We start from the raw sequence: 21,242 nt of genomic DNA, 5'->3' as shown, positions 1-21,242 counted from the left end.
CAACAGTTGTGAGTCGTGTGTAAACCGCTTTTCATTCATAAACAGGGGGTTTGGCGGGTGCATGGAATCACTTTTGGATCTTTGTTTGGAGGACGGGCTGTGCATTTACAGCGTTGTGGTTCGAACAAAATTGGTCAGTGAAGCACTTGTTCCGGAAGTGTTCGAACGTCATCAGTTGTGAATCGTGTGTAAACCGTTTTCGATTTATAAACGGGGTTTGGCGGGTGCACGAAATCCATATTCTCCAGCAACACTTGTAAGAGAATTCAACCAATGATGATTAAGCTGTTCAACATAAAGTATTGTTTGATAACATACCGACTATTTCCCGGAATGACCATTATCGAAAATTGTTGAAATTTTTTCCAACTCACGTTCCAACACGCTCTAAGCACTTGACTAAGCTCTCACAAATCATGCCTGGCCCCGGGCCGCCTTGGGGAGTAGAACCTCTTCCAGGTGCATCATATCTTAATGCTTATATTCACTATTTTAATAAAATAAAATTGCATATTATACCGATAATATGCGATATGTTATTATACCGATAACATTATTTTGTATTAAAATATAGTTTTATTAGTGCTATACCCTGTATCGTTTAAAGATTTGGCGATGATAAAAATAGATGTACTAAGCTCAAGTTAATACATCAACCTCCTGGCCACTGTATCATTAACTTCAAGCTAGAAAAAATATATTTAAATCACCAACTACAACTTCTCCCCAAACACAAAATTCCTGTGTTTTTTGGGAAAATTAAAAACACCGTAATATTAACGTTACTGTTGCTGTTATAGATTCAGCTACTCGAAACAAGTTCCAAGTAGCACGGGCTATGGTGAGCCCGCAGTGGACTTACATGGCACAGGAGCAGTTTTTATGTGACGTTACTTCGGACTGATAAGAATATACCTAGAATGGGTTAGGTGTTTTGCCAATGTGTACAGGCTTTAGCTTAGAAGGGAAGGAATTATCAAAGGAAAGTGCCAAGTCTTTACGACTATATAGCACTGGGAAGGGGTCAGGATTTGGGATTGGACGGGGCACGGAAAGGAATGGTGCCCAAGCACATGGACGGTCGGGGATTGAACGCCGACCTGCATGAAGCGAGACCGTCGCTCATACCGTTAGGAACTACTGCAAATTTTACACGTTGAATCATGAGGATTGTTGTTGTTATAGATTCAGCTACTCGGAACAAGTTCCAAGTAGCACGGGCTATGGTGAGCCCGTAGTGGACTTACCTGGCACAGGAGCGGGGCCAGTAGCACGGGCTACGGTGAGCCCGTAGTGGACTTACCTGGCACAGGAGCGGTGTCATGAGGACACCGATGACTGATAAAGATTAAGCCACCCAAGAGGTGGCACGGGCATGAATAGCCCGTAATGAGGATACCGGATTCAGCACTTAAAGCAAACTGACGTCCACAGCCGGTTGCATACAACTATTTACGTTTATCATCCGAAAATAAAAGGAAGAGACGACGTTTTAATCCGTTGTGGACCGTATTAAGTCTTGAGAATGGTCCAGGACGGACCAAAACATCGTCGTCCCTTCACCTTCTAGTGTGTGGTCTGGTCAACATACTTCAACCACGTTATTGTGACTCGTCGCAAGTCGTGTTGTATATACGCGGCAGTCTCTCCTACTGAAAGCACGGCATTTTTCCCCCCAATCGACCCCAGCGTAAAAATTGCACCGGTTTAGATAAATTACCACCACAACAATATTGACGCTTCGTGGGCGCAACGATTATTGTGGACTCCGATAGTTAAGGTGGGTAGCCTAAGTTTTTGGTGGCTTTTGTTAGGCTAAACCACTGTATATGGATGGGAAATAGAGTAGGCTAAACAACTACGGGCTCACCATAGCCCGTGCTACTTGGAACTTTGTTCCAGGTAGCGAATTTTTAACAACAACAGAGCAGGCTATGCAGTTTATGACTCATATGTGATTAATTTCTTAAAATTTGGTGTAAACTGAATTATAAATGAACAAAAACTTATGAATAGTTTTTATTTGGAATCATCCATACATAACACTAATGTTTAAATATTGCTCAATATAATTTGTTTATTGAAGTTTGCATTCCGACCCCTTTCTAGTGTCGAAAGAGAGAATGTTATAGCGAGTAAGTAATTAACAGAAGGTGGTACCAAGGCGGAAGACTTGCACGCGATAGTAAATCTACTTTTATTTTTTATAATTGCTTAACTAGATGATTTCCTCACTAACAAGCCGCATAGGAAAACTCGGGGGCATTGCTGTGGTAAGATCCAGGCAAGGGTCTACAGGGTCTGGGTAGTACAGTGGGGTTCGTTCTCGGCGCATAATTGCGAATTCCGGGTTCTAATCCCGGACGGGACAGAAATGGTTGGGCACATTTAATTTCACCTAATGCCTCTGTTCACCTAGCAGTGAGTAGGTACTCAGGAGTTAGTCAGCAGGTTGTGGGGTTGCATCCTGGGTGGTATCTGTAATTCGGCCTTGGTGGGGGGAAGGGGGGCCGGATGGATTGACCTTGATAAAACCCAAATACATGTGCGAATCCACTCTGCTTTTCAGTCCCCCCCCCCCCGACACAATGAATTATTATTAAATTATAAGATTGGTTCTCTCTACCCTGTGAGTGCTTACCTACCGGTACGCTTGTGGGAAGCGAGGCTTGCGCAACAACACACGTCTTGCAGACATATTTGGCTACTGATATAGCTGCTCTGACCCACTTACGAAAGCCAGAGATGAAGTGTTTTGTTTTTACCACCGAGTAACGCTAAGGGAATTGGTTTTTATCGCCAGGATATGCTAGCTAAAGAGAGAGTAGCTTTTAGTATTACCTCTAAACATCGTCCCCTCCCCCCCCCCCCTCCCTCTCCATCGTTCCCAACTCATTTATATAAATTGTTCCCAGATTCAAAGGTGAAGTAAAAACCCCGTAAAAAAAGGTTTACGGGCTCACCATAGCCCGTGCTACATGGACACTTCGTCCTGAGTAGATAAATCTAAAACAACATACAAGGGGAAGCAGCACAGACTTGTCTAGTGATGATTCACGCCGTGCACATATCTCCCCCGGCGACGCTCCGACTTCCACAGGAGACTGGCTTCGACGTGACGAAATTTTCGTGTCTGGTGATTATACATCGTAACTTCACTGATGCCGCTCACCCGCCAGCAGTCATTATCATGCTCGTGTGATGGATGTTTGGCAACTCCTCCAGCGCCGTAGCTCGTGTTCCATTTTATTTTCTGGCAGTCATACCTGAAGTTATGAGCATGAGAAAAAACGTTGTTGTAATTTCACGAACATCGTTCAACCTGGATTATTTTGGATTTGGATTATCATATCTTAGATTAGATTTATCTCTTAGATTTTCATATCTTGCATGTAGCGTCATTGCCTTTATTTAATCTTGCTTTCTTTGGATACAATTTCGATTGTTTTCTCGTAGAAAACATGCTTTTTGTCATGTAAATGCAGGATGGAAAAATCTGTCAATCTCACTATGCTATGTAGCCTAGTGCGAGTAAAGGTATACAAAAGTTTTTTTTTCAATTGAGCGTAATAAGAAGCGTGACATGATAGGCTTAACATTGTGGCAATATATTAATATAACGTTAATTAATATATAGAAAAAGATCAGCTATATGATTCCCCTCTTTTTCTTGTTACGTAAAGTGTGTGTTTCCGGTCATAGTGACGTAAGTAATGAAGAAACTCGCGGTGGACTATAGCGGTATGGTCTCGCGGTATGGTCTCGCAGATCTTGGCATCCTCATTCATGACACCTCGGACGAGAGAGCCAGAGTCTTCTATCCCCAGAGTTCGCGGCATCAGGTTCTCCATTGATGCTTCGAGCAGTGGAAGATAACTGCGGTATTTATTTGTTTACCCTGTGGTGTCCGTCGTGATAAGATGCTCCGGAAATTGTTGCTCGGTCTTCTTAATGCACTGTGCAGGGTGGCTGTGGGAGGAGGCTTGTGGGTGTAACAAGGAGGCTGTGGCTTGTGCAATCATTAATGATTCATGATTTTTTTTTTTTTTTACATTTCTGGAGATACGCAATGAAATCACACTGACGTGTACCAGAACATCTTTGAATCAGGATCGACCCATCATCCTGGGTCATCATAGGCGTAACTATGGGGTAGGATGACCCAGGAAGCTGGTTCGATCCCAAGGTCCAACTCCAACAATTTTTGAAAAACTTTGAAGTGGTTGCTAGTTAGCGTCTCTTCCCCTATCCTACTCAGTTTGGCTTTTCTCCTGCCAGTCATTCTCTTAGTAATAACTAGACGCAAATAATTTTGAAGTCTGTGTTGGTTCTAGAAACTAGATGGTTCTAGAAGCAGGAGCCGGCGGCTGAACGAACAGAACACTGGACGCGTGATCCTGTGGTCCCGGGTTTGATCCCGGGCGCCGGCGAGAAACAATAGTCAGTTTCTTTCACCCTGATGCTTCATGTTACCTAGCAGTAAATAGGTACCTGGGAGAGTCAGCTGTACAGGCTTGCTTCCTGAGGGTGGAGGCCTAGTCGAGGACCGGGCGTTGTTGTTGTTATAGATTCAGCTACTCAGAACAAGTTCCCAGTAGCACGGGCTATGGTGAGCCCGTAACTTACCTGGCACAGGAGCGGGGCAAGTAGCACGGGCTATGGTGAGCCCGTAACTTACCTGGCACAGGAGTGGGGCAAGTAGCACGGGCTATGGTGAGCCCGTGGTGGACTTACCTGGCACAGGAGCGGTGCTTTGAGGACCTGGCCGCGGGGACACTAAATCATCTCAAGATAGACGAGGGCGTGGGGGGGTATTTTATTGACATTCTTAGATACATTACCAGTCCTGCAGTTAACCCAAACTGCTTGAGTTAGGTGGCTTACCAACGGGACAGGCGAGCGGTGTAGCGAGTGTGTAAGTGTTCTGCGTTGGAGTTTAGTCTCACATGAGGAAGGTGGAGCAACAGTCGTGAGGAGGCGAGTGTGTTCCCCAACGCCAATAAACGGCCGTACTAAAATGTCTTATCATAACCTGCCAGAGGACCCATGAACAGAAAACGGGACAATATGTCAATTTCCCGAGCCGCAACCATTTTCTAATACGACGGTTTTTGGCCTTTAGTATAAAGTATATCTGAAAATGCGACGTGCTTTTAGGAGGAGGGCTTGGAGGGGGAGCTGCATTGGTCGCTTTATCTTCAGTATCCTTTATATTTTATTATAAACAAATACATTCGCATTTATGAAGCTACCCCAAACAATATGAAGGTTAGGTAGTTTATATATATATATATGGAGAGAGAGGGGAGGGGAGAGAGAGAGAGGGGGAGGGGAGAAAGAGAGACAGAGGGAGGGGGAGAGCGAGGGGAGGGGAAGAGACAGGGAGGGAGGGGGAGAGAGTGAGTGGGAGAATTATGTTAACTCCGAGTTTTTTTCAAGCGCGAAACTGCCTTCCCTTCATGCTGTTATGTAAGAGGCTTTCTCGTTCCTATTCCTATCCTCACAACTGTGTGTGTGTGTGGGGGGAGGCATGGGGGAGATGTGGGGGAGAGGGGAGAGATGTGGGTGAGCGTGTGTCGTTCACAGGATTGTTTCTTGGCATCTTCATTGGTGGCGCGAGTGGTATGGATGTGATGTATTGCTGTCGCCTGCCTCCTTGAACGTTGGTGGCCCGCATCACTTGACGCGATACATAGTGCGTGTATCGTTATCGCCTGGTGCTCGCGCGCAGTGGTTGCTGCTCCCACTATGGCTCTCATTCCCTTTTGCTTGCACGCAAAGTTATCGCGCTCGTGTATCCGCTACGTGATTCGTGACGTCGTCGTCGTCGTCAGTTGGCCGGCTGTAGTCAGTGTTCCCTGTGGCTGTAAGCTTGTTACTATGCAAATGTGCGCGCCTTACTTTGGCATACGCTGATTCTTGCATGCCTTCCGGGCTATTCATGCCCGTGCTACCTCTTGTGTGGGGCTTAATCTTTATCAATCAATCTTGCATGTCCAAGTTGGACGGGAGACATCTCCCGTCACGCAGGGTGCAGCCGCACCTCCACAGATCTCCAGTATCAGCTCTTGATACTGGTAATGGCTCAAAAGGGCCACCACTTACGGGCTATTCATGCCCGTGCCACCTTTTGGGTGGCTTAATCTTCATCAATCATGTCCAAGTCACAGCCCCACTCCTGTGCCAGGAGTGGGGCTACGGGTTCACCATAGCCGGTGCTACTTGGATTTTTTTGTCAAAGTAGCTGAATCTTAAACAGTCTTGCATGTCCTCGTTGGTTCCAGTTTGGTGTCTTGCAGTGCTGGGGGAACTACACTTTCAGGGATGCCGGTGCGAATAAATTAACTCCCTGACTGTTGAAGCCACCTGTCCTCTCGAAATTTGACGTCGAAATCCCCCAACGATCAAAATATGATGTACTATAAATCACAGCGGCCGGTCCAGTGTTTACGTTTTTCTATTCGTAGGTAGTCGGTTAGGTTCGGGCAATTTAGTACATCATTTTCTGTCCGTTGTGACAACTCGAGAGGACGGGCTAGTGGAAGAGGTAAGGAAGTTGACTGACTATAACAGCAATTGAATCCATGATCACTTTGATAAATATAAAGGCTGTCAATATTGATTTACTGCAGGGTGCTCCTGTCAGACGAACTTTCTCTTGTTAGTGTAAAGTGTAACTGACATAGTGAATAAAGTAGATGTGATTTAGTGAATAAAGTAGATGTGATTTAGTGAATAAAGTACATGTGATTTATCACAAATTTAGCCAGTTTTTTTTGTGAGGGACCGTACGATAACTGAGGCTCGCGTGGATGGTTGAAGTGTATGCTATTGTTGTTGTCCCCTAACTCCCCCTTGCCACTTCAGGGGGTATAGGGTGTTTATGTAGCTTCAGGGCACCAGTCCCCCCTAGCCACTGGGCATGGCGAGAAGGCACCCCTAAGCATACCATTAAGGTTGTCGTCAGTATACTACTATCTAAGTATACTACTATCTAAAAGCTAAGAGCATACGAATTCTGACTATCGACGATCGTCACAATAGTTACTATCTGTGGAGTGTAAAGGGGTGGGGGTGTTGGGGTGTGAGGTGTGGGGGGATGGGTGATGGGGTGTGGGGGGGGTGTATTCCTACTCATTTGGATATGATCCTCGGCGTTTAGGCCTAATTGCATTTACGCATGTGCCACACATTTGGTTCATTATGTTTGTTTGCGTATAATGAAGCAACGTTGACTTCCCTTGTTTGTACCGCGTTATTGAAGGACCGGGCCGCGGGGACACTAAAAAGCCCCGAAATCATCTCAAGATAACCTCCTGTATGGTATTGAATGGTAACCAATTTTAGAACACATACCATACCTCCTGTATGGTATTGAATGGTAACCAATTTTAGAACACATACCATACCTCCTGTATGGTATCGAATGGTAACCAATTTTAGAACACATACCATACCTCCTGTATGGTATTGAATGGTAACCAATTTTAGAACACAAATTATGTGATTACATTATTGAGACACTGGGTGTCAAGTGTCGCATTTGTGATGTCATGGGAATAGGTGTTGCAAGTGTCATGGTTGTAGTGGCATTGTTGAGTTAGCGGTTACATATACTCGCATAGATGTGTGTGCTGGGTCGAGCATTAGCTCCCGAGAAAGGCTGTCGTCTTTCCAGCCTCTGATCAATGCGATTATCCTCACAGTTTCTCGACGTGCTCCCTCATAATGTGCTTCTTGCGAAGCACACCAAGAGGAAATGAACTTCGAAGCGAAGTTTAGCTCGCTTCGACAAATTTCTTCTAGTAGCCCATTGCACTAGCTGGCAGCTCTTGCATAAAGAAGTGTAGTCTGAGCAGGCGATGAGTCACAATAACGTGGCTAAAGTAATTTGTCTTTGCTAAAGTAATCATCTACTTCCTCATTGCAATCGACTTGAGAATGGTCCAGGACGGACCGAAACGTCGTCGTCCCTTCACCTTCTAGTGTGTGGTCTGGTCAAAGTGTAGTCTGATATCCCTTCAGGCTTGTGTGCGTGTCAAACTTTCACCCGTGTTCCCCGGTCCACACTGTCAATTACCCTCAATAGCTTGTACGTTATCTTCCAATCTCCCATGTCGCTTTCCTCCAAGATAGTGAAGTAAAGTTCTCTCAGCCTATCACTGTTAGAGTTCTGGGACATGTTTGTGAACGCCATCTAGCTATAATTTTAAGTGAAACCACATTGCATATTCAAGTGATGGTCTTACGTAGGTTATATATAATGTGCATGCTCCTAGGCACCAGAGATCTACTCGAAGATTCACATACGAGGTAGCAGGTGCAAATGTCGCAGTTAAAGGGAATCGGCGTATCACTTCTGAACCCATCCCTGCCCTTGTGTGGCAGTGCACAATAGAAAGTTGTTTTCACATATCCACACATTAAAACATTGATTGTAACCATGATATACATGTGCTTCAGCCTACAGTTTAGACCTATTGTCTTATGTATGACCCTCTGTCCTGCGTGACAGTGAATACTAGCATTATCCTCAATTTAATAAGACTATCAAAATCCTCAGATTAGGCAAAATTGTAATTAATTTTGTCAATAAAGATGTTAATAATAATATAATCGGCGTTAAGGTTCTCTGTGGGAGGGAAGGCAGCGCGTGCCTACAGCAGGGGGAAGGGCATCCCATCAGTGGGGGAGGGGAGCTAAGAGGGGGTGGGAGGGCTGGCCATCCGAGGGGAGAAGGGGGAGTGTTGCTGAAGGGGTGGAGACCAGGCTGCGAGAAGGGGGGTGGGTAGGCTATGGTGAGGGGGGAAGGTTTGTCGTGCATATGCTGTACAGGACCATGAGGCTACGATATAATTAGCGCGTATGCGTACTCACCTGTTTGTGTAAGCAAGGTCCAGCTGGGAGTGTTGGGCCACGCCTTATTAGCTGTCAGTGGTCTAAAACAATGACCCCCGACAATTTTTTTTTTTTTTGGTATGTTAACATACCTGATTTAGAAAGTATAAAATTGGAGTCTATTTCGTCTGCTTCATTACGCTTCCCAACAAGTCACAGTAAAGGTTTACAGTACAGTAATTCGCCTCAACCCTATTGTTACCTCAGTTTAGCTTCCATCATTTGCCTTCTCGTTCTACTGTTGTTCATGATGAACAGTTTATTTTGTTTACGATTAAATGGCCTTGAATTGTATGTTTCTTATCCTGATTCTTCTCTCCTTTGGCTTTCCTTCTTGTTGTTTGACTTAGTTTTATCTGTCGTTGTTTGACTTAGTTTTTTCTGTCGTTGTTTGACTTAGTTTTATCTGTCGTTGTTTGACTTAGTTTTATCTGTCGTTGTTTGACTTAGTTTTTTCTGTCGTTGTTTGACTTAGTTTTTTCTGTCGTTGTTTTACTTAGTTTTTTCTGTCGTTGTTTGACTTAGTTTTTTCTGTCGTTGTTTTTTGACAATGTCTCGTGGAAAATGTCTCAAAATTATTTAGTTTTGTTTAGTGCTTCAAACAAGGGAGGGGGAGGGGGGGGGACACTGGGGTTCTGCGTATTCTCTGCAAGTAGGTCAGTATGCAGTGTCCTAAATGAAGCATTATAGATAGAGGTTTCTGAAGGTAGTTATAAACACCAGTTTAGCATGTGTGGCCCATCCCAAATTCCCCCCCCCCCCCCCCCGCCGTCCCATTCTACATCCTTATCCTAATCCCTTCCAAGTGCTATATAGTCGTAATGGCTTCTTGAGGTTATCTTGAGATGATTTCGGGGCTTTTAGTGTCCCCGCGGCCCGGTCCTCGACCAGGCCTCCACCCCCAGGAAGCAGCCCGTGACAGCTGACTAACACCCAGGTACCTATTTTACTGCTAGGTAACAGGGGCGTAGGGTGAAAGAAACTCTGCCCATTGTTTCTCGCCGGCGCCTGGGATCGAACCCAGGACCACAGGATCACAAGTCCCGCGTGCTGTCCGCTCGGCCGACCGGCTCCCTTGGCGCTTTCCCCTGAAAATTTCATTCCCTTACCGAGTCACTTTCATTAGCAAATTCTGGAAAAATGGCTCACGCCCTGTGTGGTGTCTATTCAAATTCTTCAACCCTATTTCTTCAACCAATCTATAAAAATGATAGAATCTATTGCTTCTATGGATGCAAAATGTTTACTTCGTTTTGCACTATTGAAATTCCAAAGGACATAACGGAAAGTGTAATCATAACCCACACCTAGCACTCCTAGGCCTAATTTAGTACATATGTGCACTAAATTAGGCCTAGGAAGGTTAGGCTTGGTTGTTGCTTTTTTTTTGGTGGGGGGGGGGGAAGCAACCGTATATTTTTTTTCACTTCCGTCCATAGTAACTATGGATATTATTATTTTTGGGTGACAGGTTGCAATTTCTTACCATCCTTCCTTTACTATTAACTAACATTAAATTCAGGGAGCACGCGAATGTGTATTGAGTGCTTGGCAGCAGGCTACCGGAGGGAGGGAGATACAGGAAGAGGAGTCCGCCTAAGATTTCCCCAACGTCAAGAAACTGTCGTACTAAAATGCTCTTATCCCTAACACCATAAGACCCCCGAACAGAAAACGGAAGTCAAAAATGTCAATTTCGCGAGCCGCTACCATTTTCTGGTACGACAGTTGGGTAGATTATATACGTCAAAATGCGACGTTCTATTGGGAGGACGGGTTGCGGGTGGTCAGAGCAGTGAGAGCATGTACACACTCTACTGGCGTTTACAGACTTGTCATTTTTTTTTTACATTAAAGACAAGCAAGGTCTTGCCTGGCCCAATAAGGCAGCAGCAAGCACAGTTCACCGCTCGTGGAGTGGAGGCAGGTTTTGTCTCGCTCTGCTCCATTCCTCGCCCTCGGATCATTGTTTGTTTTGTGAAGTCTGCCGCGTGTGTCAGACGTCTTGAGACGTCTCGCCTCTTAGCTCATTTGTAAAAAGGTAATTTGTTTCCGTCGTGCCTAGGACACTAAGCGCCAACTGATAACTTCAGATCTAGATAATAGTGTCATGGAGGTGTTTGCGTTACTTAGGTGAATGTACGAATGTGTAAATTCCAACTTTGGACAAATCTGGGCTCTGTTGTCACTTGGCAAGCACAGTATTTGCACAGTAGAGTGTTTTTGTTGTGTTGTGTCTGGGTTGGGAAGACGGCGCAAGATATGGTGGAGGTAGCAGGCGGGGGCCTGTGTTGAGGAGGGGGGCGCTGTAGTCACTATATTTTGTACTGTTGTTATTGTGCCTTGAGGGCTTGTGTTGTGAGCGGGGCAGATGCTATAGTGCCGCACGGGGGGAATTATAGTTTCTGTGTCTTGCTCCAAAGATTGACTCAATATTTTCATCGTATGCTGAAAGAAAAGTACCCTTTGATGAGCAAGATAAGTAAAAGAGTACACACACAACAGATATCAGGGTGGAAAGAGTTGGGATTGACACAGCTGTCAGCTTCTGGTGATGCTCCTGTTGGTGCTACTGCTGCTGCTCCTGCTGCTGCTGTTTCTGCTCCTGCTGCTGCTGTTTCTGCTCCTGCTGCTGCTGTTTCTGTTTCTGCTCCTGCTGCTGCTGTTTCTGTTTCTGCTCCTGCTGCTGCTGTTTCTGCTCCTGCTGCTGCTGTTTCTGCTCCTGCTGCTGCTGTTTCTGCTCCTGCTGCTGCTATTTCTGCTGCTGCTATTTCTGCTGCTGCTGCTGCTGTTTCTGCTCTTGCTGCTCCTGCTGCTGTTGATGCTCCTGCTGCTGTTGTTTCTGCTGCTGTTGATGCTCCTGCTGCTGCTGTTTCTGCTCGTGCTGTTGCTACGGCTGCTGCTGCTCCTCCAGTAATGGTGGTAATGGTGGTGGTGTTTACCGTGGTACCCGAGCATGTTTGCCCGGCGCAAAGGTGGGTCTACACCGCCCTGCTTGTGAGCCATCATCCCCCAGTATGGGGGTCGAGGAGGAGAAGTTAGGTGTTCTTAGCGGGAATATCAATACTTACCCAGCACACGTAAACTTGGTCTGGAAGACCGGCGAAAGGTTGGCTAAATAGTCTGCCGCCTCGGTGCTGTCTCTTGGGGAATCTGATCCCTTCGTGTTATCGCAGTTTTCTGATGGGGTTTGTGTGGTTTTGGGTCAGATACCTGTCTTCAATGCGTTCCGAAATGTGTTTTTTTTTCCTACACACACACACAAACACACACACACACACACAAACACACACACACACACACACACACACACACACACACACACACTCACACACTCACACACTCACACACTCACACACTCACACTCACACACTCACACACTCACACACTCACACACACTCACACACTCACACACACACTCACACACACACTCACACACACACTCACACACTCACACTCTCTCTCACACACTCTTAGGTGAGTACACACATGTGTAAGGAATCATTCAGAAGCTTGTATACCACATATGTTAGACCAATCTTGGAGTATGCAGCTCCAGCATGGAGTGCAAATCTCGTGAAGCATAAGACTAAATTGGAGAAGGTTGAGAGGATTGCTATTAGACTAGTACCTGAACTGAAGGGTATGAACTACGAGAAGAGACTACGGGAATTAAACCTTACGTCGCTGAAGACACAAGAGTTAGGGGGACATGATCACCACATACAAGATTCTCAAAGTACTTGATAGGGTAGATGATGACAGTTAATTTTAACACAAAGGGCACACGCACTAGGGAACACAGGTGGAAATTAAGTGCCCAAATGAGCCATAGAGACATTATAAAAAACTTGTTAAGCATCAGAGTAGTTAACAACTGGAATGCATTAGGAAATGATGTGGAGGATGCAGACTCCATACACAGTTTCAAGTGTAGATATGGTAGAGCCCAATAAGCTCAGGAACCTGTACACCAGTTGATTGACAGTTGAGAGGCGGGACCAAAGAGCCGAAGCCCAACCCCCCCCCCTCCCGCAAGCACAACTAGGTGAGTACACACACACACAGACTACAGGATGATCTGGACAAACTGGAGGAATGGTCTAGAAAATGACTACTAGAATTTAACTCAGGAAAGTGTAAAATAATGAAACTAAATGAAGGGAGCAGAAGGCTGAACACAAGGTATCATCTGGAAGGTGATATCCTGCAAGAGTCAAATAGAGAGAAAGATCTGGGGGTTGATATCACACCGAACCTGTTCCCAGAAGCCCACATTAAAAGGATATCATCAGCGGCATATGCTTTCACTTCCCTTTTAAATTAACCTCGCATCATATAATGCATTGAGGCCTTATTTAATCTGAAAAAAATAATAATGTTACACATTTATCATTGGCTAAGCTAACCTCATCAACTTTTAAATCGTCTGTGACAGTTACAACCTAAAGGACTATGCCTTCCCTAGGTCACTTACATGTAAACAAGAGCAGCGGAACAAGCACCATGGGCCTACTACGGGCTCGCCATAGCCCGTGCTACTTGGAACTTTTTTGTTCCAAATAGCGAATCTTAAGCAACAACAACTAGTCTCTCATTTTGTTACTCATCCTCTCGGTTCTTTTGATCAAACCAGAGTTACCTGCGTGGGACAATTAGCCGAGCCTTCATGAATTCTGGCAACCCAGAGCCGGTAGGCCGAGCGGACAGCACACTGGGCTTGTGATCCTGTGGTCCCGGGTTCAATCCCGGGCGCCGGCGAGAAACAATGGGCAGAGTTTCTTTCACCCTATGCCCCTGTTACCTAGCAGTAAAATAGGTACCTGGGTGTTAGTCAGCTGTCACGGGCTGCTCCTTGGGGGTGGAGGCCTGGTCGAGGACCGGGCCACGGGGACACTAAAGCCCCGAAATCATCTCAAGATAACCTCAAGATAACCCAGTCGTTTCCTGTTTAGCAAGCTTTCACTTTCCTCTTTGAGTGATGCTGTTCGTCTGTACTTTAAGTTGGTGGTGGTTCAAGTCCCTCCGGCGGTGGTGGAGATTCACGAAAGCACTTACGCAAGCACTTACGAACCTGTACATCTTTTCTCAATCTTTGGCGGCTTTGTTTCCAATTATTAAACAGTTAATAAGCTCCGAAGCACCAGGAGGCTGTTTATAACAATAACAACAGTTGACTGGCAAGTTTTCATGCTTGTAAACTGTTTAATAAATGTAACCAAAGCCGTCAAAGATTGAGGAAAGATGTACACGTTCGTAAGTGCTTGCGTAAGTGCTTTCGTGAATCAGGCAAAGATGTACACGTTCGTAAGTGCTTGCGTAAGTGCTTTCGTGAATCAGGCAAAGATGTACACGTTCGTAAGTGCTTGCGTAAGTGCTTTCGTGAATCAGGCAAAGATGTACACGTTCGTAAGTGCCCTTCGTGAATCTGGCCCCTTGGCCCTAGTCAATGTTTACATCTTCGTGCAGGCCTAAACCAACAGGTCCGTCACTCGAAGGTTCAAAGTGAGAGCACCTTGTGCAACGGTAATCATTTGACTGACCGTGCAACTGCTCGTTGCATACGCCACAAACTTGCTCGGACCCAATCGCGTGATTCGGGGGTATTTTGAAGACTATTTTTAGTAAGAGTTGTAGCACCCCGCCTCACGTGACTGGCTGATCCTCGAGGCACCACTTTTACTACATAATTGGCGGTCTTAAAAATAGAACAGGTGAATGAATCTTGCAACACACACACACACACAACCACCGCCCTTGCAAATAGCGTTCTTTGCAATCTTTGCTAATTTTACTTACAAGACGCATGTTGCAGATATTAAATTGGTTTAATAACATTCTGTTAAGTTTTGAAAGTTAGATGAACCAATTTTGTGAACAAGTTTCACTGTGGGGGGGGAGGGAGACTTAAAAAATGATCACATTTAAGTCGTTCATAAAGTTGGAGCTTCAAGGGGGGCCACCAGTTTGGCTATTCACTTATACAGGATCATGTCTACATCTGCCCATTCATACAATCTTAGCATAATGGTCACACACACATTTAGCCATTCATATGCGTAGGCTCGTAGTCACATCTTTCCCATTCATAAATTGGCAGCCACGGGGGGACACCCACGTGACTATAAATAAATGTTTACATTCGGTAACACAGCTGTCTTTTGTTATTGAAATGCTGCGTGATGAAGGTCTAGGGAACCCCAGCTGGCCTCCTCCGCCACGTGGCTCTGTCCTGGGAACACTAGTAATTATAACACTTCGCGCTCCCCGAGGGAGAATCGGCAGAATCTAATCAGGCGTTGATGTCGTTCCTGATAATCATCGTATCAAATTGTGTTAGGTTGATAGTTTCCGAGATGTTGGCTTTATAGCACGCGAGTTAACGTATCCACGTACTGGCCTCTACACGACGTACGCACATATTTGTAACTCCCTCCCACACTGCCCTCTCCCCCTCCCCTCTCTTTCCCCCTCCCCTCTCTTTCCCCCTCCCCTCTCTTTCCCCCTCCCCTCTCTCCCCCCTCTCTCTCCCCCCTCTCTCTCCCCCCGCTCTCTCCCCCCGCTCTCTCCCCCTCCCCTCTCTTTCCCCCTACCCCCCCCCCTCTCTTTCCCCCTACCCCCCCCCCCTCTCTCTCTCTCTCTCTCTCTCTCTCTCTCTCTCTCTCTCTCTCTCTCTTTCTCTCTTTCTCTTTTTCTCTTTTTCTCTCTTTCTCTTTCTCTTTTTCTCTCTTTCTCTTTTTCTCTCTTTCTCTTTTTCTCTCTTTCTCTTTTTCTCTCTTTCTCTTTTTCTCTTTTGACTCCTGCATTTAATGGAAAGATGTTCTGTACTCATGTCTGGTGATTACAGACCGTGGCAGACATTTTCCATGCTTCAGCGACATCCGTCACAACGACATCCGTCACAACGACATCCGTCACAACGACATCCGTCACAACGACATCAGTCACAAGTCACAACTTTGATGCTTATGTGCCGACATGCATCCACGGGATAACTACACCTGGGAGTCTTTAATGGGGTGAACACACACAGGTGTGGCGAGGATACATGTGCCAAAGCGCATGTTTCAGCATGATGGTCGAATTATGTTTGTGCATAGTGCCGGTGCCTGGAATCTGTGAGTGTGTGTCGTTGAAGAGCTTGCGTATCCTCGAGGTAAACTGGTTGATTGATTGCTTGCTTCATTATGCACCCCCCCTTCATAGCCATCCTGTGGGCGGTGGTGGTGGTGGGAAGGAGTTGCCAGAGGCACATAATAGGTTCTGGAACTCAAACCCCACAGTTCATTTAGCTAAGCAAGTGACAATCTTGTAAAGTTTGTTACACAATATTATTAATATTTCACACACACACACACACACGCGCGCACACATGCTGGGCGTGCTACGTGTACAAGATGCGCAGGAACCTCATTGAACTCAGAAAGTGTAGATTTAAATATAGACTAGGCATTTGAAGCCGGTTTCAATGGAATGCAAGCTTGCTTGTATTGCAAATAGGATCTTGCGATAAGCGAGTTTTCTATTGTTAAGGCAATGTCTATCGTAAACCAATGGTGTTACGAGTAAGGAGAGAGTTGGTAATGATTCAAAGAAGCTGGCAAACCTGGAAGACCACGCAAGTGAACTTGTGCTCCTTGAGCACATGGATGGGTACTTAATTGATTCTAATTCAATTCAAGTTCAAGTATGTTTATTGAAATAAGCAATAAATACATCTCAAAGGGATAGAGTAGCTTAGGCTATTTCTACCCCCCACAGATTCTAATAATTAGGGGGTAGAAATAGCCTAAGCTACTCTATCCCTTTGAGATGTATTTCTTTCTTGTCTCAATAAACATACTTGAACTTGCTTCTAATACTGACGCTGAATTGTTAGGTTGTCGACCACGAGGGACAGGGTCTTGCTGTTTTTTTTTTTTTAATAATTATTTATTATTAGTTATTTTAATGTGAGTCTGGCCATTGAGTTAAATATTGCCCCTTTTTCATTTTCGCTTTTAATTTGGACATTTGTTGTACAATTTATTGTTTAATTGTTTAGATTTGAAGAAGCCTTTTTACACAAGCCATACAGAGCCTATTTATATCCAGTCAAATATACTCTTATATAAATCTAACCTACGTTTGAAAATCTTTACCATAAATTATTAATACTATTTACAAACCAGCTTTTACCCAGTTTTTTCCTGCTAAATCTAATATATATATATATATATATATATATATATATGTCGTACCTAGTAGCCAGAACTCACTTTTTGGCCTACTATTCAAGGCCCGATTTGCCTAATAAGCCAAGTTTTCATGAATTAATTGTTTTTCGACTACCTAACCTACCTAACCTAACCTAACCTAACTTTTTCGGCTACCTAACCAAACCTAACCTATAAAGATAGGTTAGGTTAGGTTAGGTAGGGTTGGTTAGGTTCGGTCATATATCTACGTTAATTTTAACTCCAATAAAAAAAAATTGACCTCATACATAATGAAATGGGTAGCTTTATCATTTCATAAGAAAAAAATTAGAAAAAATATATTAATTCAGGAAAACTTGGCTTATTAGGCAAATCGGGCCTTGAATAGTAGGCCAAAAAGTGAGTTCTGGCTACTAGGTACGACATATATATATATATATATATATATATATATATATATATATATATATATATATATATATATATATATATATATATATATATGATCATATCATATAATCATATAATCTGATATAAAATCACAAAAAGTACCCCTTAATGTTTGATCTTTCATCTATTTGTATATTTCAGTCATTTTCCCTCTACTTTTTCTTGGAGATTGTAAATAAATTTTTCCCAACAAATATATGTATACATAAAATAATTGCTAATGTGATGCTAATTATGACTGGCCTAACGCCTTATATGTTGTGTGTGACAGTGCCGGGGCCGCCGGAGAACCTGACCTTGCTCCGGGTCCACGACCGCTCGGTGGACCTGCAGTGGAGCCAGCCCACCGAGCCCAACGGCGAGATACGGGGCTACCGAGTCTACTACATGAAGGGCAACTTCACCAGCGTGCGCACCGTCCACGCCAACGACCCCAACATCCTCTTCTCTCTCCACGACCTCGGTGAGTACTTGAATTCTCTCGGCTTCAGCCGCTCGCTGGGTTCCCGCCCATCAGCGGGGGCCTCGTTGTCGGTAGGATAAGGGGCTTTTCTTAGTAGCGGGAAGCGTATCGATATCATTTGATCCTTCGTAGACCAAGGACGCCTGCTAGTATCAGAGAAACCTGTCTTGGAAATCAGTTTTGAAGCGTGCCCGAGGGGCTCTGGTTGAAGAGTTGTAGAGGTACAAGAACACCCGTCAGTGCTGCGGTAGGTGGGGGGTAGGGGGGTATGTGTACGCTACGGCCATAAAAGAAATACGATACTCCTGCTTACCTGGAGGCGAGTCCTATCTCTTCTCTCCCCTCCCCTGCCCCACCCTTCCTCCCCTTCCCCTTTCATACCTCTCCCCCTGCCTTCACTGCTCCCCCCTTTCCCTCCCTCCCCCCTTTCATACTTTTGTAGTCTTTCATCTTTTGACTGGTTACTCATTGGACTGGGTAAGAAAGTGGTGGTGGACGTTAGGGAGGGGTAAGGGGGGGGGATATCGCTCCTTCAATATCTTTGCGAATTTTCAATTTGTCTTCTTTTTCCTGTAGCTGGTACACGAGGGTTTGTAGCTACAGGTCAAGAAACATCAGTCATCTTGGGACTCGTGATGTGGCCTTGAGTTAGTGCTGGTAATACTAACTTTTAAGTTCCACAGTGGAAGACTGTTGCCGCTTCAGTTCTGCGAATGATTTATATATACACACACACAAACACACAATGTATGTATGTATGTGTGTGTATATATATATATATATATATATATATATATATATATATATATATATATATATATATATATATATATATATATGAGAAAGCTGCATGAACGCGCAAGCCATAGATCACTTAGAACTCTTTGACCCGGCCAGGATTCGAACCCATGCCGTCTAGGATCACCCCTAAAGGGAGCTTAGTTAATAAGCACCAAGACTGACCAATCCTTATAGACGATCATTGGTGCGGTGGTCACGGTACTGTGTACGTTTAGGGGTGATCCTAGACGGCATGGGTTTGAATCCTGGCCTGGTCAGAGTTCCAAGTGATCTCTGGCTTACGCGTTCATGCAGCTTTCTCATACATGTTAAACTCAGTGCGGCCCGTGCATGCGCCAGAATTTGATGAAAAAAAAAATTATATATATATAATATATATATATATATATATATATATATATATATATATATATATATATATATATATATAAAATATATTTATAAAATATATTTATAAAATATATTTATAAAATATATTTATAAAATATATTTATAGCGCTGGACCTCCTTAATTCACTCTATTGTTTTTCATCGACCTGTTAATTGCAAAGACGACCCGGCGCTGTTCTCGTAACTTGGACGAGTTGTGTACACGTGGCGCTTGCGTGACATGTTCCTGTCAGTGGTATAATTAGACGATATAAATGACCTGGAATTGCGAGTGCGTAGGAGACTAGTCAGGTCCAAAACCTGGTACCGGCGTGACACCCGTGACGTCATACCTCGTGTTCACCTTATATAAAACACAATTTTTTTATCTTGTATTTCTGTTAGTTTAGATTTTTAGGTTAGGTTAGGTTAGGTTAGGTTAGGATGGGGTGAGTTAGGTTAGGACAAAGCACTCTGCTAAACATATTAACCCTGCGCTTAAGAAGGGTAGACGCGGTTACAGCAGATGGTTAGAGGTTACCTTTAGGTGCTTCCGGGGCTTAGCGTCCCCGTGGCCCGGTCGTCGACCAGGCCTCCAGATACCTGCGTTTGTAACTTTATTCCTTCCCCTCCCATATTTTTCCCTGGGGGTACATACAGGCGCTGTACCGTGTGGTTGGGTGCTCTGGGGGTACATACAGGCGCTGTACCGTGTGGTTGGGTGCTCTGGGGGTACATACAGGCGCTGTACCGTGTGGTTGGGTGCTCTGGGGGTACATACAGGCGCTGTACCGTGTGGTTGGGTGCTCTGGGGGTACATACAGGCGCTGTACCGTGTGGTTGGGTGCTCTGGGGGTACATACAGGCGGTGTATATACCACCGCCTCTGTCTCTCTCTCCTCCCACTCTTATTTGAACATTTCCCTTCCACGTTGACTTTGGTACAAACATTCTCTTCTTGTCCCCAACACCTTTACTTTTCTCATGTGCTCCCTCCTCTACCTTCCGTCTCCTGGTGGGTAGAGGGCAGCCAAGACGCTGCCATCTTGAAGGGGGAAGTCGCTTTCTCCTGTCCTTGTTAAATAAATAGGCCTAATTGTAGGGTTTGTGAAGGGGTGGTGTGACTAAGCAGGAGGGCTGAGTCGAAGGATATAGGCCCACGTGGCTTTCCTTAGGGTCTGTAGGTTCTGGCCTCGTGTTAGACCAACATTTTGTTAGTTTAGTAATTTGTTATGTAGCCCATTACCCGTCCAGTAATTGTGTGCTGGAAAGGGTTTGAGGCACTTAATGGGTTCAAGTACTGATCCTCACAGTTCATTTTGGTAAGTAAGTAGTTTAGGCACATCGTGTTGTTGTTGTTGTTGTTAAAGATTCGCTACCTGGAACAAAAAGTTCCAAGTAACACGGGCTATGGTGAGCCCATAGATAGTTTAGGCACATCGTGATAATGTCTGCTTTTGTCCTTATTGCCTGGGTTCCGTTGGTTATCTTCACATTATCCCACCTCTCAGCTCTTGAACTAGGCTATTAGCGTACGTTTTTGTTGTTTAGCTACTCAGAACGGAATGTCCATGTAGCACGGGCTATGGTGAGCCCGTAAGTAGCGTACTTGGAGACTTGTTTTACCTATAGTGTGTGTGTGTTGGATGAGGTTAAGGCTCCACGCTGGGACTGCATGCTCAAGAATTCGGCTTGTATAGTTTGCAATAGGCACATGTTTCCTTCCCCATCCCCCCCCCCCTGCACCAAATTCAATGGTGTCATTACGACTATATAGCACTTGGAGTTTGGATGGGACGGGGGGGGGGGGGAGGAATGGTGCCCAACCACTTGGACGGTCGGGGGGATATAAAGGAGTCACCACACTTAAATTCATTACGGGCTATTCATGCCCGTGCCACCTCCTGGTTAGCTTAAACTTAATCAATCTAAAATTCATTATTTCACTGCATGTGGTCACCTGGTGGCATATTCCCCGCACCTCGCTAGCACTTTCATCCGAGTTCGAGTCCTGGGCAGGATGCATTGCGCAGTCACGATATATTACCAAGTTCCCCCCCTGT

General features: G+C 44.9%; 1 protein-coding gene across 1 annotated transcript in view; it reads left to right on the top strand.

Moving 5' to 3' along the window:
- Ptp99A (Protein tyrosine phosphatase 99A) overlaps positions 1-21,242 on the top strand; it is a 262,039-nt gene that overhangs the window by 86,473 nt on the left and 154,324 nt on the right. Inside the window, exon 6 of the mRNA XM_069339198.1 lies at positions 17,818-18,009. Coding sequence (XP_069195299.1) covers positions 17,818-18,009 — 192 coding nt within the window. The remainder of the gene's footprint in view (positions 1-17,817; positions 18,010-21,242) is intronic.

The sequence above is a fragment of the Procambarus clarkii genome, chromosome 41, assembly GCF_040958095.1.
Source record: "Procambarus clarkii isolate CNS0578487 chromosome 41, FALCON_Pclarkii_2.0, whole genome shotgun sequence".
Classification (NCBI taxonomy): Eukaryota; Metazoa; Arthropoda; class Malacostraca; order Decapoda; family Cambaridae; genus Procambarus; species Procambarus clarkii.
The sequence above is the reverse complement of the archived record's forward strand: the minus strand, read 5'-3'. Positions and strand labels throughout refer to the sequence as shown.